At 55.5% G+C, this 15,923-nt stretch overlaps 1 protein-coding gene across 2 annotated transcripts; it reads left to right on the top strand.

Annotated features, from left to right (window-relative positions):
• The first annotated feature begins 241 nt into the window (after positions 1 to 241).
• LOC132241434 (solute carrier family 22 member 20) lies at positions 242 to 13,814 on the top strand. Of its 2 annotated transcripts, XM_059710149.1 has the most exons (10): positions 242 to 1,279; positions 1,357 to 1,460; positions 3,251 to 3,405; positions 4,691 to 4,859; positions 5,396 to 5,519; positions 6,594 to 6,709; positions 8,133 to 8,347; positions 9,991 to 10,099; positions 10,280 to 10,483; positions 11,287 to 13,814. In XM_059710149.1, the coding sequence occupies exons 1-10, from the start codon at positions 926 to 928 to the stop codon at positions 11,378 to 11,380; spliced, it is 1,644 nt and encodes a 547-aa protein (XP_059566132.1). In that variant the 5' UTR covers positions 242 to 925; the 3' UTR covers positions 11,381 to 13,814. The 2 variants fall into 2 exon arrangements, with proteins under 2 accessions (XP_059566132.1, XP_059566131.1); XM_059710148.1 differs by having other exon boundaries at positions 9,991 to 10,483.
• The last annotated feature ends 2,109 nt before the right edge of the window (positions 13,815 to 15,923 follow it).

Genomic DNA, 15,923 nt, shown 5'->3' with positions numbered 1-15,923 from the left:
GGCTCCCTCCCGCCTGTGAGGCTCTGGCTGAAACCAAAACCCCTGCTTAGCACAATCCTGACCCCCCAGGAAGCTCCCCAGAGCACAGGCTCCTTCAGGTCCTCCTGGGGGGACTCTGACCCAGACACCTGCAGCTTATGTAAGCTGCTCTGGCCCCTCTGGGAGCCTGGCTTTCCTTACAGAGATAAGAGTGGTTGAGGGGAGGGGGTGGTGGGGGTGTAGAGGGAGCCACAAACTAGGACAGTGTGTGCGGGCAAAGGCTGACGGAGCCCAGGGGTGGGGGCTGCCCTCGGCTGCTGGGAGCCCCAGGTGGAGCCCCGAATGGCAGACGGCTGGCACAGGGCCGGGAGTGGGCCATCCCGGGCCCGCTGGTCCTTGCGGTCCCTGGGCCAGGCCCTCGGGGCCTGGGTGTCCTCCGCAGGGGGGCTTGGCCCATCGCTTCCTGGTAGCCTGGCTGGTTGTGAGCCAGGTGGGGAGTGGGGGCGGGTGCGCCGAGTTCTCTGTATTGGGTTTTGCTTGATGAGAACACCATGGGGCTGGAGGATCTGGGGGCCGAGCCCCTCGCAAAACCCCATCCAAAGGGAAGGGGGAGGAGCATTTACTGCTGGGGTCCTCCGGTGAGGGCAGCGGGCAGGGCGGCTGGGCCTGCAGAGCCGGGCGATGGTTGTGAGCCAGCCCTCGGGACGCTCACTGTTCTAGGGGGTGGGGGGTGAGAGATTGAAGAATCCGGGAGGAAGGGTCTGGAGGAGGCAGCCCTGCAGAGATGGGGACACCTGAGGCCGCCTGGGAGGTGTAACCGGACCCTCTGAGCTGTGGGCACAGGGCATCCGTGGTCCTGACCCCGGGCCTGTTCTTCCACCTCCCAGGGCGCGTCCCAGCCCCTGTACATAAGGCCCTGCCGGCCGGGCTCGGTCAGGCCTGAGGCATGGCCTTCACCGACCTGCTGGACGCCCTGGGCGGCGTGGGCCGCTTCCAGCTCGTCTACACGGGCCTGCTGCTGCTGCCCTGCAGCCTGCTCGCCTGCCACAACTTCCTGCAGAACTTCACGGCCGCCGTGCCCCGCCACCACTGCCGCGGCCCCGCCAACAGCTCGGAGGCCTGGCTGCGGGCCACCGTCCCCTGGGACCGGCTTGGGGCCCCCGAGCCCTGCCGGCGCTTCACGGAGCCCCAGTGGGCCCTCCTGAGCCCCAACGCCTCGGCCCCCGGGGCCACCACCGAGAGCTGCCGGGACGGCTGGGTCTACGACCGCAGCGTCTTCCCTGCCACCATCGTGACGGAGGTGCGCGGGCGCCGGCGGGCGGGCGGGTGGGGAGCTGCTGCGGAGGCCCCGGCTGAGGCGTCCCCTGTCCCCCGCAGTGGGACCTGGTGTGTGAGGCCCGCACCCTCCGCGACCTGGCTCAGTCCGTCTACATGGCCGGGGTGCTGGTGGGCGCCGCCGTGTTCGGCAGCCTCGCGGACAGGTGAGGCCTCGGGACCGGGGCCCCGGCCACCCAGCACGGGCCGGACCCTCCCCCTCGCCTCCTGGCTCATTTTCCTTATGAATGTCCATTCGTGTGTGTGTGTGTGTGTGTGTGTGTGTGTGTGTAGATTGATCATACCTGTGACGCATCCACATTCCTCCCCATTCCAGAAGGCAGGAGGGAGTGTGTAGGGAAGCGGCCCTCGCCCACCGCCACCCCCCCTCCAGCACCTTTGGGGCTGCCTCGCCAGAGACACTTCATGCAGCCCGAGCAGATGCGGGTACCTGTGCTTGTCCCCCTCCGGCACCGATGGGGGCACGGCCACAGGGCTCCGCGCCGGCCTTTTCCTCCCCGCAAGGCCCCTGCATGTTCCTTCAGAAAGTGCTTCCCCTCCTCCCTCTGCCCGCGTGCGGCCCACTCGGGAGGAGGCAGAACTGACTGTGCGGCCCCAACTGTTCACTGAGGCCCCTCTAGGTCCGTGGTCGGCAAACCGCGGCTCGAGAGCCACATGCGGCTCTTTGGTCCCTTGAGTGTGGCCACGAAGTTTCAATTGCACTGTACGTGCGCGCCCGCACATGGTATTTTGTGGAAGAGCCACACTCAAGGGGCCGCAGTGTCCCGACCACTGCGCCAGGGAGCCAGCAGGAAACGCAACCCGATGCGGGCCCTGCCGGTCAGCTCCCGCGCCTCCTTCTCTGGGCCCCTTTCTCCTTCCTTCCGGTCTCTTCCTCCCCTCCGCCTCCCCCTTTCCTCTCCTCTCCTCCCCGCTGCCCCTCACCGTTGCCAGTTCAGGCTCTGGGGGGCCTCCTGGACTCCAGACCCCACCCTCCGGAGGGCGCTGCAGGCCGCAGGCCCGCGGTGGGAGCTCTGGCACTGTGACACCGCACAGCCTGGACTTTCTGGATATGAGTTTGCGGATCTTATCCATAGTGTCTTATCTGTCACCAGCCCCAGCTGGGCCTGTCACTTAGAGGTGGGGGGATGAACTTTTTTGCAACACAATGAATGAGTGAGCGAGTGTATCATGAGGTGTGTGTGGAGAGGAATATGCAGCCGCCCTGCTTGGCCTGCTGCCCTCCTGAACCCTCACAAATGGGGATGCGATAACCCTGCTCCCCTGGCCTTGGACCCCTCTGTGGTGTGACAAGCCCCCCCAGCATGGCCTCCCCAGTGTGATCAGTTTATTTTTATTTTTTTTTTAAATATATATTTTATTGATTTTTTACAGAGAGGAAGGGAGAGGGATAGAAAGTTAGAAACATTGATGAGAGAGAAACATCGATCAGCTGCCTCCCGCACACTCCCTACTGGGGATGTGCCCGCAACCAAGGTACATGCCCTTGGCCGGAATCGAACCTGGGACCTTTCAGTCCGCAGGCCGACGCTCTATCCACTGAGCCAAACCGGTTAGGGCGTGATCAGTTTAAATGAAGGCTTGACCCTGGGGCCCCGCTCCCCCTGCCAGGCCCCACCAAGAGCTCACCGCCACCCACTGCTCCGCCTCTGGGCCTTTGCAGAATCCCCAGCCCTGGCATGAGCTGGCTTGGTAGTGGGGCCAGAAATACTCCTCAAGTGAAGGAATGAAGGAGGGATTACACTCTTCATTGTCAGTTTTCTCCCCCCTGTGCTGCTCCCTCCCGGGCCAGCCTCCACCACCAGTGCCCAGGCCCCAGGACGAGGGTTCTGGTCTGGGGGGGCAGCTTCGGGTGGCAGGGGGCGGGAGAGCTTCGTTCACCCTCCTTCAACAATCTATGCGGGGAACCCTAACGCCGTGCCATGGCCCGGCTCAGGCTGGGCCGCAAGGGCCCCCTGGTCTGGTCGTACCTGCAGCTGGCAGTGTCGGGGGCCGCCACGGCGTACTTCAGCTCCTTCAGCGCCTACTGCGTCTTCCGGTTCCTGATGGGCATGACCTTCTCTGGCATCATCCTCAACTCCCTCTCTCTGGGTGAGTCCAGCCGAGGAGGGGCCGGGAGGGGGCTCGTGGAAGGCGGCACGGCAGCCCCATCGTCAGACGTCTTACCTGTGTCCTCGTGTGGGATTCTCACCCAGTGACCTCCACTCAGAGACGCCCAGCAGGTACCTGAGAGGGCTGGGCTCCCAGCAGCAGCCCCGCCGGCCTTGACCGTGGGCCTGGGCTGTGATTGGCCATCAGTGAGTGAGCTGAGAGGGTTGGGCTTATTTCCCGTGTGAATTAGTCAACAATAACCACTTACTAAACACCTACTGTGTGCCAGGCTCTCAGTGTGGGGGCGCAGAGGTGAGGTGAGACCGTGGCTCCGGGGCTGCAGGCAGCGCCGAGATTATGTGGACCCACAAAGGCTGGGGTTCACCTGGGCTGCAAAGGTGCTGACTCATCATTGATGGTGGCGCCATGATTTCTTTACCAGCCCCCTGGGATGTGCTGGTACAATGTAGGCTGTTTGCACATTTTACTATTTACAAAAAAAATCATGAAAATAAGAATCATTATATTTCCTTTTCTTTCAACTGTTCATGTCCTTTGCCTGTTTTTCTGTTTGTTTTGGTTGTTTTCTACTGATTTGTGAGAATTTTTCCAATTTTAGGGAAATTCGCCCTTTATCTGTTGAGTTGCAATTTTTTCCTTTGTCATTTTTTTTTTGCTGGTGTTATGACTTTGCGTATGGTGGGTTTTGCTGTTGTTTATCTTTTTATTTATTTTATTTTATTTTTTTAAAAATATATTTTTATTTATTTCAGAGAGGAAGGGAGAAGGAGAGAGAGATAGAAACATCAATGATGAGAGAGAATCATTGATTGGCTGCCTCTCGCAAGCCCGCTCCTGGGGATCGAGCCCACAACCTGGGCATGTGCCCTTGATCAGAATCGAACCTGGGACCTTTCAGTTCGCAGGCCGATGCTCTATCCACTGAGCCAAACCCGCTTGGGCTGTTTGTCTTTTTAATGCAGACACTTCTTATTTTTATGAAGTCGAGTTTACTGATCTTTCCTTTTATTGCTTCTGGGTTTTGTGATATTCTTAGAAAAGCCTTTCCGGACTCTAAGATTGAAAAAACAACCTATCATGATTTCTTCCACTATGTTTGAGGTTCTGCTGTTTAATTTGGGGCTTCGGTCCACCTGGAATTCCGCCGAGTGCACGGAGTGAGGAGGGGTGCCGCGGCCTGTCTCAGCGGGCCTCTGAGTTCCTCTGGATGACCGCAGCGGGGGCGGGGGAGCTAAGCAGCTGAGCCTGCGTGTTCTCTCCGCAGTTGTGGAGTGGATGCCCACCCGGGGCCGGACCGTGGCGGGCGTCCTGCTGGGCTTCTCCTTCACCCTGGGGCAGCTCATCCTGGCCGGCGTGGCATACCTGGTCCGGCCCTGGCGCTGGCTGCAGTTTGCCGTCTCTGTTCCTTTCCTCATCTTTTCCCTCTATTCCTGGTACGTCTTGAGCAGAGTGGGCGGGGTGGGGGGTGCGGGAGGGTGCCCCTGTGTGGCCGACCTGTCCCTCTGGCGGCCTGGGGTGTGCAGTGACTGGGACCTGCTGGGTGTGGTGCGAAGAAAGGCGGGGCCGTGGGACCTCGGGCTCCCGAGTATGTGCATGGCTATGGGGAAGCTCCGGAAAAATCCCCAACCTTGGCCTGGGTTCCAGAACAATCTGAGTGCTTTGGCCTTTTCACCTCCCGGCATTTTATAGGAGGGGACCTGAGGCACCGCCAAGGGGGGTCCATGACCTACTCAAGGCCAGACACTGGGGTCAGACCCAGATTCAAACCGACCTGTCCGGGTCCCCAGCCCCCAGCAGGCTCAGTGTCCTCAGTGCGTCCCTGTGTGATGTGCTGTGAAGTCCTGGCTCTGCGGCCGGCAGGGCATTTCACCTTAAGGCCTGAAAGAAGGTGAATGAAGCCGTGTTTGCGTTTGGGGAAGAGCGAGTCCCACGCAGCCCTGGTCACTCTCCATCCTCCTCCTGGTCTCAGGTGGCTGCCAGAGTCGTCCCGATGGCTCCTCCTCCACGGCAAGTCCCAGCGAGCTGTGCAGAACCTGCGGAAGGTGGCCGCCATGAACGGGCGGAAGGAGGAAGGCGAGAGGCTGACCCAGGAGGTAGGCGGGTGGGCGGGAGGAAGGGCAGGGACGGTTTGCGGTCGCTGGTGGCCTCCAGATGTGCTAGGATTTACGTAGTAGCTCCCGGGACTCACCCACCATCAGGTGAAGAGGCTGGGAGTAAACAGAGCGGCAAGAGGCCGTGCAGCAAAGGTGTTGGCCATTGAATGGCGGTGCGGTCTGGGATAAAAATGTCAGCCGCTTTGTCCGTCAGACTACCCGACTGTGTAATGGGGACATTGCCATTCACACTGACATCCAGCCAAAATGTCAACAAAATAACAAAATGAAAAAATTAAAATAGCGATCATGAAGTAAAATTATTGAAGAATTGATAATAAAAGTACCATTTATTATAAATAAGTACCATGTATTGAGCCCTATGCTAGGCACTATGTATACTAAGGCCTTTTTACATACATGACCTCATTTATTTTTTTATTTTTTAAATATATTTTTATTGAGTTCAGAGAGGAAGGGAGAAGGAGAGAGAGATAGAAACATCAATGATGAGAGAGAATCATTGATCGGCTGCCTCCTGCACATCCCACACTGGGGATCAAGCCCGAAACCCCAGGCATGTGCCCTGACCGGGAATCGAACCGTGACCTCCTGGTTCATAGGTCAACGCTTAACCACTGAGCCACGCTGGCCAGGCTACGTGACCTCATTTAATGTCTCACTTTTGCCGAAGAGGAAAATGGAGTTTGGGTGGGTCAGGTAATTTGCCTAAGAACACACCATGGAAAGGGGCAGAACCACTCAGAACCCCTGCTCTTCAGCATTGGCCACGCCTGTCTCAGAGTCTCGGGGCCCCGCTGGAACACAGGTGGCCGCTTCAGTCTAAGCAGCAGGCAGCGCAGGAGCCGTGGGACTCGTGGGAGCCTCGGCTTCCTCCCAAATCCCCGGAAACAGCCAGCGGAGGGCCAGCAGCCCCAAGACAGAGAGAGCGTAGGACCAGCCACCCTGCCAGGGCCTTTGACCTTGGCCCTCCTCCCCGTGGGTGAAGGGACACCCAGCAGAGAAACATGGTCTCAGGTCCCTCCAGCCCCTGATCGCGCTTTCCCGGCCCAGGTGGTGAGCTCCTACATCCAGAGTGAGTTCACGAGCGTCCGCACTTCCACCTCCGTCCTGGACCTCTTCCGAACCCCGGCCATCCGCAAGGTCACGTGCTGTCTCATGGTGGTCTGGTAGGTGATGGGCTCATGCCCAAGACTTTGACCCAAGTTAGAGACACAACTTTTGTCCCCACTGACTATTTTTTTAAAATATATTTTTATTGATTTCAGAGAGAAAGGGAGAGAGAGAAACATTAATGATGAGAGAGAGTCATTAATCGGCCGCCTCCTGCACGATCGGGGATCGAGCCTGCAATGTGGGCATGTGCTCTGACCGGGAAACGAACCATGACTTCCTGGTTTAGAGGTTGACACTCAACCACTGAGCCACGCCGGCCGGGCCACTGACTAACTCGTAAATATGCTTAATGCAACGAGCAGGTGAGCCTTGTGAATCGGATCCTGCTCCACACCCTTCCTCCGGGCCCTTTGGCCTCCGCCGGTGCTGCGATGTGGCCATGGAGGAGACAGCCATGCTGACCCTGGGACCCCACATCTGGGCAGCGCGTCTCACCTGGGTGGGCACCTATTGGAGGCATCTCGGCACCATGTCTCATTCTGCTCTGCCCTCGGGCTCTCCAGGGGGTCTTGGGGCGGAACCACTTTGGAAAACCACTTGTGGGTCCAGAAGGGGACAGACAGGAAAACAGTAATTTCCGTGAGATATGACAAGTGTCCCAATAACAGTTCCCTTAATTGGGGCTGCCGAGGGCTTCACACAGGGGATGGCATTTAGGTGGGTTTGCAAAGACAGTTAATAGCCGGTTTGGCTCAGTGGATAATGTCCGCTTGTTCGATTCTGGTCAAGGCCATGTACCTCGGTTGCAGGCTCCTCCCCAGCTGGGGCCGTGGTCAGGGCACGTGCAGGAGGCAACCAATCCCTGTGTTTCTCTCACATCAATATTTCTCTCTCTCTTCTACTCTCCCTAAAAATCAATGAAAAAATATCCTCGAGTGAGGATTATATAAATAAATAAATAAATAAATAGAATCAAAGACAGTTAACAGAGTTCGCCAGGTGAGCAGGAAGAACTTCCTGACAGGTACGTAGATAGGCATAAAGATGTGCAATGGATAAGAATATGAAGGCAACCCCTACCTGTTAGCACAGACTGGAAGCTAGCAAATGCCGAGAGAAGGGGCTGATTTAAAAAAAAAAAATTAAATGTGCCTGACTGGGTGTCCTGGACATAAAGATAATAGCGGTTGATATTGAGGAAGCGTGGGCTGCAGGCCATGCACTACCTGGGCTCTGGAGCAGACCAGGCACTGTCGGTAAGGTCGCCAGCTGGGCTCAGGCCGACCGGCCTCCTGTGCCTCCGTTTCCCCCTTGTGCCCCTGCCCCTGAGGTCCTCGTGAGGACGGAGAGTTGACCTGTGAACCCACCTTGGCCCGGGAGACGTTCAGGGGAAGAGTCTGTTCTCGTCGTTGAGGTCGGAGCGGCGCCCCCCGTGCTGGGACCTTCCCCAGCAGCCTGCTCTGCTGCCTCCCCCAGGTTCTCCAACTCCATGGCTTACTACGGCCTGGCCATGGACCTGCAGAAGTTTGGGCTCAGCGTCTACCTGGTTCAGGTCCTGTTCGGGGTCATAGACATCCCGGCCATGCTGGTGGCCACCACCACCATGATTTACGTGGGCCGCCGAGCCACAGTGGCCTCCTTCCTCATCCTGGCTGGGCTCATGGTGATCGCCAACATGTTTGTGCCAGAAGGTGAGCCGCGTGCTTCTGCCATTACCGCCTGGGAGCCTCCGGGGTCTGGTGGGCAACAGGTACAACAAGGGAACAAGGAAGAGAGAGATCTGGGAAGAAAGTGACTGTCCATCAGCAGGGGTTTCAATGAGCACTCGGCGCCTAGGGTCAGCTCCTGGTTGTAAGTGCCCTCAGGGCATTTCCCATCTTGTCGGGGAGGTGAGACAGATGCATCAAACCAACCAAAGGGCTGGCTGGTGTGTGTCCACCTGGAGCCTGGCCAGGCAGCGTTTCCAGGGCCGAGAAGTTCAAGTGTGACCCTCAGCCGCTGGCCCTGGAACAGTGGTCTGCAAACCGGCCTGGAGACCTTTGAAAACTCCCAGTGCCCAGGGGCCCCAGGCCAGTGCAGTTAGCCTCAGGAGGGGGACCCCACCCCTTAGGATTCAGAAGGCTGTCCAGTGATTCCAGCGAGAAGCCAGGGTTGGGTATCCGTCCGAGAGCGTGTGCTGAGCCGAGGGCTCGCTGTGACAACCGTGGCAGGCTGTCTGACTTCTCTGTGCTGCAGTTCCTCCCTACAAAATGGATCGATTATTACTATTGGCATTTTGACAAATTTCTTCCAATCTTTTTTCCTATTTGTTGATTTTGTAGTTGATATAATCAAGATACTATTATATACATATGTAAAAAGGATTATATGTGTGTGTATATCAGTGTATATATTATATGTAATGTATCCCTTTTCACATTGTATGTTGTCTAGAAACATGCTTTCCCATGTTATGCTGCAACATAAACACTTTTCCATGTTGGGACAAATGCTTCATGGCCCTAATTTTATATTGCTGTGTAATATCCCATCTAGACGGGTGATTTTCAACCCTGGCTGCCCATCAGACTCTCCTGGGGACCTTTAAAAAAATTACCAACTTGAGCCCAGCCCCAAGAGGCTTCGCAATCACAGAGACGGGTGGGGCCCAGGTGTGGGCATTTGATAACCTATCCCCTCCACTTGCAGTGTGCAGCCGGAGTGGCCACAAAGGCTGTGCCACCATTTCCCTGCCCACTGCCCCGTGCTGGGCATGGGCACTGGGGCTGAGCTTTTGTGAGCAGCAGCGTGGTGAGCGTGTGGTAACGGTAACAGCGAGCATGTGATGGGCGCTAGCACCTGCGCTCATGGCGTCCTGTCAACCTCAGGACAAGCCCGCGAAGCAGGCGCTGCGTTTTCCTCATTCTTCAGAGGAGGACGGGGAGGCTCAGAGAGGTTGCCTGACAGTGACCAGGGTCACCCATCTGGGTCAGAGCCGGGATTTGAACCTGAGCCCAACTCCAAAGCTTGCCCCGCTCCCCAGCAGGACCTGGTGACCGGTGGAGAGAAGCGGGGAAGGAGGCAGAAGTCAGAGAGGGGCCGTGTGGGGACTCTGGGTCCCAGGTGGGGACGTGAGGTGGTGGAAACCCTGATTCACCCCCTCCAGGTTCTGGGTGCCCTGCCCGCCCCGGCTGTGCCCACCCCACGCCCTATGCCTCCCTGTCTCCTCCCCCACAGCACCCCGTCCCATGGCCCTCACCCCCACTCCCACCCCAACCCCAACCCCCACCTCCTCTGCCTCCCTGCTCCCTCTTGGGCTCTGAGCCACCCCTCCCACAGCCTGTCCGCCCTGCAGGTATGCAGACCCTGCGCACAGCCCAGGCAGCGCTGGGCAAAGGCTGCCTGGCCAGCTCCTTCATCTGCGTGTACTTGTTCACGGGAGAGCTGTACCCCACGGAGATCAGGTGGGTCTGTAGGGGGAGGCGGAGAGCACCTGCCCCAAACTGGGAGCCCCCGGTGCTCCTGGCTGACACCTGCTGGGCTTGCCAAGGCAGGTCCCCACTCCTTCCTGCTCGGTCCCCCAGCACCCCCGCCCTCTGGGGGTCTAGGCCACGGCCACGGACCTGTCCACTTTCCTCGCACAGGCAGATGGGGATGGGCTTCGTCTCGGTCAACGCCCGCCTCGGGGGGCTGGCTGCGCCCCTGGTCACCGCGGTCGGGGAGTTCAGTGCCATCCTGCCGCCTGTGGCCTTCGGGGCCACCTCGATCCTGGCCGGGCTGACCGTCTGCTTCCTGGCTGAGACCCGCAACGCACCCCTGGTGGAGACCATTGAGGTGATGGAGAGGAGGTGAGAGGCCTCTGGGCACAGCGGGGTGGGGGCGACCAAACAGGCTGTGGTCCCCAAAACAACTGAGGGCAGAGTGTCCTGTGGCTGCTGCTAAAACGTCACCGCTGAGCGAGAGCTGGGTGTCCCCATGCCCAGCTCCTCCATCAGTGGAGGCTTAGCTTTCACAAGAACAGACCCAACGGCGAATGGTGCAATAGAAAGAAGAATCCGCTGTAGCCCGGCCGGTGTGGCTCAGTGGTTGAGCTTCAACCTATGAACCAAGAGGTCACAGGTTCAATTCCCAGTCAGGGCACAAGCCCAGGTTGCAGGCTTGATCCCCAGTAGGGGGCGTGCAGGAGGCAGCGATTGATGTTTCTCTGTCATCGATGTTTCTATCTTTCTACCCCTTTCCTTTCCTCTCCCTAAAATCTATAAAGAAAAAAGAAATATGTCTGGGCTGGTTGCCTCTCTACCTGGAGCAACATAGGAAGGGCCTGGCATGCCCAGCGTCCAGGTCTCTGCTGTGCCCTGTCCACGCTGAGTCCGGCCCAGCGGGGTGGCCTTGGTTGACTGTCTGGCGTTGGGTCCTCTTTGGGAAACTCTTTGACCAGCAGCTTTTCCAAGTCTGGCTCTTACTAGCCAGGCCAGCCTCTGCCACCGTGAGACCTCATAGTGGAGCCAGGACGGGGCAGAAGGGACGGTGGAGACACGTCTCGTGCGTGACACAAACACCCTCGATCGTCACGCACACATGCCCTGCCCCTCACCACCTCCCTTCCACTTTCTTTCCGCGTCAGTGTTCCATTTGCCTTCTCATTCCACAGAGCCAAGGGCCTCTCCAGGAAGGACGCGGAGGGGAGGAGCGAAGACATTTCCCTTCAGCAGCTGGGAGCTTCTCCCCTCCTAGAAACCATCTAAGGTGCCCAGGGCCCGGCACACGCTGGTCGTACCTCAGCCGGTGTCCGGCTTCCTGGCGCTGACCGGGGTCGGGGTTGGCCAAGGACCATGGTGGCCCCATCAGCCCATGTCAAAGAGCCACCCAAAGCCAGTGCTGGGGCTGCTGGCAGAAACCAGACCAGCAGCCGCTGGCATCGCAAATGGATAGAAACTGAGGAGAAGCCACGTTCAGGGACCGAAGGAGGGGCCGTTTTCCTTCCACCTCCAACTCTGCCCCTGAAGACCTCTCTTCTCATTCTTGTTCCACCTGAAAGCGCTGGGTCCTTGCAGGGTTAGGGTGACATTTTGGCCCCTGGGTGTCCCTGAAACGGCCCCGCCCACTTGTCCTTGAAAACTCACCGTGCTCCATTCCTGACACATTACTCTCTCCTGCCTTGAGGATTAAAGCTCTCTCCCCTGTGTGTGTGGCTTACCTCCTCGAGGGCACATGGCCCCATGCCAGAGCCTGCTTGCCCCTCGCAGTGGGCCTCGCAGATGGTACCCGCTCAATAAATAGTTGATGAATGAACGATGAAGCCAGTCCCGGGCGATGGAGAGACCTCTACCCATGGTTGCATTCTAGCGATATCACTTTGCAGAAGACATACAGAGGGTGAATCCCTGGCATAGCATAGCTTCCCTCTGACCTCAGATCATTTCCAGCCCAGATGTTCGATGTGTACCTGCATTCCTGACCCTGACCTTCACCAGAATTCAGATTAGATTCATAAGGGATTCAAATCTTGGCCCATTGGGTAGCCTTGGGCAAGTTTCCTTGTCTAACCCCTTCCTCCTAGAGTTTCCAGGGAATCAAACAAGATAAACAGCCCCCTACAGTCCGAGGAAAAGCACAATCTAGGGAAGAAGTAGGAATATCATAGTTTGGGCAAAAAACACCGCAACCTGACATTTCGCCAAGGTCAGTCTTTCAGCAGCTTCGCCCTTGGAGCAGAGCTGGAGTGAAACTCCGCCGGACGCTGTCCCAAGGCCCTGGCCTTCGTGCACCAATCCCCCAGGCCCTCCCATAGAAGTAACCTCTCTTTCAACAACCCGACACATGAGCTTTCCGACCTGAATTGTTCTCAACTCACAGCCCTCAGCAGATCAGTAAATTTGAAAGGCGGAGGGCTGCTGTGCCTGGTCATACTTTAAGATTCACTTTGGGAGTCACCTCTTCCAGGAAGCACTCCCTGACAACCCCTGCCTACCTCTGGGCTCCAGTCATGCTCCCTATACATCCTCCCTACTGTGTTGTAATGGATCCATTTACATGCTGGTCTCACCCGGTGGCTCCCTGAAGGGAGAGTTAGGCCATCTTGGCCTGGTTCTGTGGCCTGCACATAGTAGGTGCTCAGTTCACATTACTGGGGTGAATGAAATAGTCAGGACACTAAAAACAAAAGTGATCTGTCACTGCTGAACGCTGAGGAGGAGGTAGAAAAACTAAATGGAAAATCCGGATAGAATAACAAGATTTTGTATGTATTTTAAAAACCAATCTGTGCCCGGCCGGCATAGATCAGTGGTTGAGCGTCGACCTATGAACCAGGAGGTCACGGTTTGATTCCCGGTCAGGGCACATCGCCTGGGTTGTGGGCTCAATCCCCAGTAGAGGCCATGCAGGGGGCAGTTGATCAATGATTCTCTCTCACCATTGATGTTTCTCTCTTTCTCCCTCTCCCTTTCTCTCTGAAATTAATAAAAATAAATACATAAATAAAAATTAAAGATAAAAGGGCACTTTTTCAAGTGTCCTCAGTTTGTTTAAAAATATATAAATAAAAACAAATCTATTATAAACACCATTTTCTTTTTTGAAGAAAATTTAAATAGTGATTCTCAATCCTGACATCGGCTGTGAGCTTTAAAAAAATATCAGTGCCAGTGCCCACTCCCGAGAATTCTGATGTCTTTAGTTGGGTTTGAGAACCACTGTCTAGAAATAGTTTTCCTAACCAGTAAAAGAATTAACACAACATAGTCCAGTGGATAGAGTTAATTAAAACAATACTATGAAATCCTAGGACAAAGAGAACACATACCTTTACGTGAACAAACCTGATTTTCTATAACAAACATTCTGACAATGAAGTTTCCTACAACAAGCATAAGTAATCTTGAGGTTACAGGTCACAGTCCCTGGGGTAAAACCACGAAGCCTTGACTACTCTTGGTCTTAGCAAAAAAAACACTAGCCAGCCGCGCTGGTGTGGCTCAGAGGTTGAGCGTGACCTATGAACCAGGAGGTCACACTTTGATTCCCGGTCAGGGCACATTCCTGAGTTGTGGGCTCGATCCCCAGTGTGCAGCATGAAGGAGGCAGCTGATCAATGATTCTCTCTCATCATCGATGTTTCTTTCTCTCTCTCCCTTCCTCTCTGAAATAAAATAAAAATATATTAACACGTTAAGCGCCCAGTCAGTCACCGGTGACTGACACTATGCTTCCCGTCCGGAAGACAGAACAGGCTGGGCGCTTAACGTGTTCAAAACAAAAAACACTGGCCAGAAACTGTTACACGTGAAGACAAGTTCGTGATGATGACGCATAGGCTGCACTGCCTACACAGGATTCCGCTCGTCTGACGCTCCTTATCATAATCTTTCTGGCAAATGACCTCCAGACTTCTTTGCCTTTGTATGCTAAGCACTGACCAGCTGGCACGTTAGTTTTCAAGAGTGTTTGACAACCATCTTCCAGGCACCTCTACGTTTCTCATGAAGTATCACTGGGCCTTGTGGCTGCAGGGAGATGGCGGCCAAGGCGCCTGGGACTGCCATTTATCAAAGATTGCCCGGGCCAGGTAAGAGCCGCTAAGGCAGTGATGGCGAACCTCTGACACGCGTGTCAGAGGTGACACGTGAACTCATCTTTTTGGTTGATTTTTCTTTGTTAAATGGCATTTCAATATATAAAATAAATATCAAAAATATAAGTCTTTGTTTTACGATGGTTGCAAATATCAAACAATTTCTCTATGTGACACGGCACCAGAGTTAAGTTAGGGTTTTTCAAAATGCTGACACGCCGAGCTCAAAAGGTTCGCCATCACTGCGCTAAGGGAACTGGGAAGGCTGATGGTGTCACGTGCCTCTCCAAGTGAACTCTGCTTAATGGGCAGAGGCGGGCTGTGGAGCTCACCTGGAAAGCAGACCCAGGTGCACCTGCCCACATTTTCACTGACCCATGGGCCGCGTGGCCTGGTGCCTGGTGCCTGGTGGGAGGACTGGAAGACTGGGGGCCCACAAACCCCCATTCGTGATCCACAGGCAACATCAGTGGAATCAACACGCTGATCGGGCCCTGTGCTGCCAGGCAGCAGGGACCACCAAAAGATGGACTTAAAGGATAAGCTGCAAAAGACAAGGGCAGTTCTGTGCAAGAAAGGATGACTACACAGAATTTTTTTTAAAAAAAGAACCACCAAAACCACAGCTTCAATAATGCTACCATTGTTATCGCTGCGGGACAGACTTTCGTCGCCGGCGGGTCCTGCGCCTGGCCGCTTCTCTCTTCAGCAAGCACGGAAGGGCAGCCCGAGGTCAGTTGTCACAGCCCACACCCAGCCCCACCTGAGCGAGAACCCAACCAGGCCAGAGCGTTTCCTAGCACACCCCTCCCGTCTCCGGGGCAGCATCCGGTCTCAGGACTGGGTGAGGTTTTAATAAAGACCCAGGGAGCAGGAACAGCAGCTGAGAAGCCCAAATCAAGCGGAGGGCAGCCGGCCCATGTGGTCCTGGCCCAGGGCTGGCTTCCAGCAAAAGGCCCCCCTGCCATTAGCCACGGCGCTTCATAGGTGTGCAACTTGTGCAGCTGCACTGGACCCCACGCTCAGAAGGGCCCCCCATTTGGTTCAATGCCCTGCTGTCATCCTGAAAATCTTAATCATTTCCATTTCGCACTGGTCTCTCCAATTAGGCAGCTGAGGTCTGCACAGAGTGAGTGGGAAGAGCCCAGCCCCAGGGCCTGGGCGCTCAGGTATTAATAAGGGGTGAATGCTTGCTTGTTGCAGATACGTCATTACTCAGAGAAACTGATGACTCATAACAAAGGTTTCTGTGTACTCACTTTGCTTCACCATAATGTTGACAGTTCATTCTCTTCCCAAACCGTTGCCTAACTTGAGGTAAATGGGTAAAAACTAAGACCTGAAACATTCCTTAATGTCCATTTGAAACAAAAATTTCAATGTTTGGAAGTAAATCCAATCAGCAAACTGGCAATTATACTTTTTCGTGCAATACATCAAACAAGGTATTTTCTTTATCAGAAAGCCATACCACATGCAATACATTTCTGATGTTCAAAAAGCAACAAAGTGACTTTAGAACATAAGGGATATCTATGATTTTTTTTTTTGCCTGATTAGGAAAGAAGATATAACTAATAAACTGATTAAATACATTAGTCAAAAGAAAGCAAGCCTGGCCCGTGTGGCTCAGTGGTTGAGGATTGATCCCCAGTACAGGTCGTGCAGAAGGCAGTTTATCAATGATGAGGCATCCCTCATCATCGATATTCCTA

This window comes from Myotis daubentonii, chromosome 9 (genome assembly GCF_963259705.1).
Source record: "Myotis daubentonii chromosome 9, mMyoDau2.1, whole genome shotgun sequence".
In the NCBI taxonomy this organism is placed as follows: domain Eukaryota; kingdom Metazoa; phylum Chordata; class Mammalia; order Chiroptera; family Vespertilionidae; genus Myotis; species Myotis daubentonii.
Note: the sequence above shows the minus strand (reverse complement) of the source record. Positions and strands in the feature narration are given on the sequence as shown.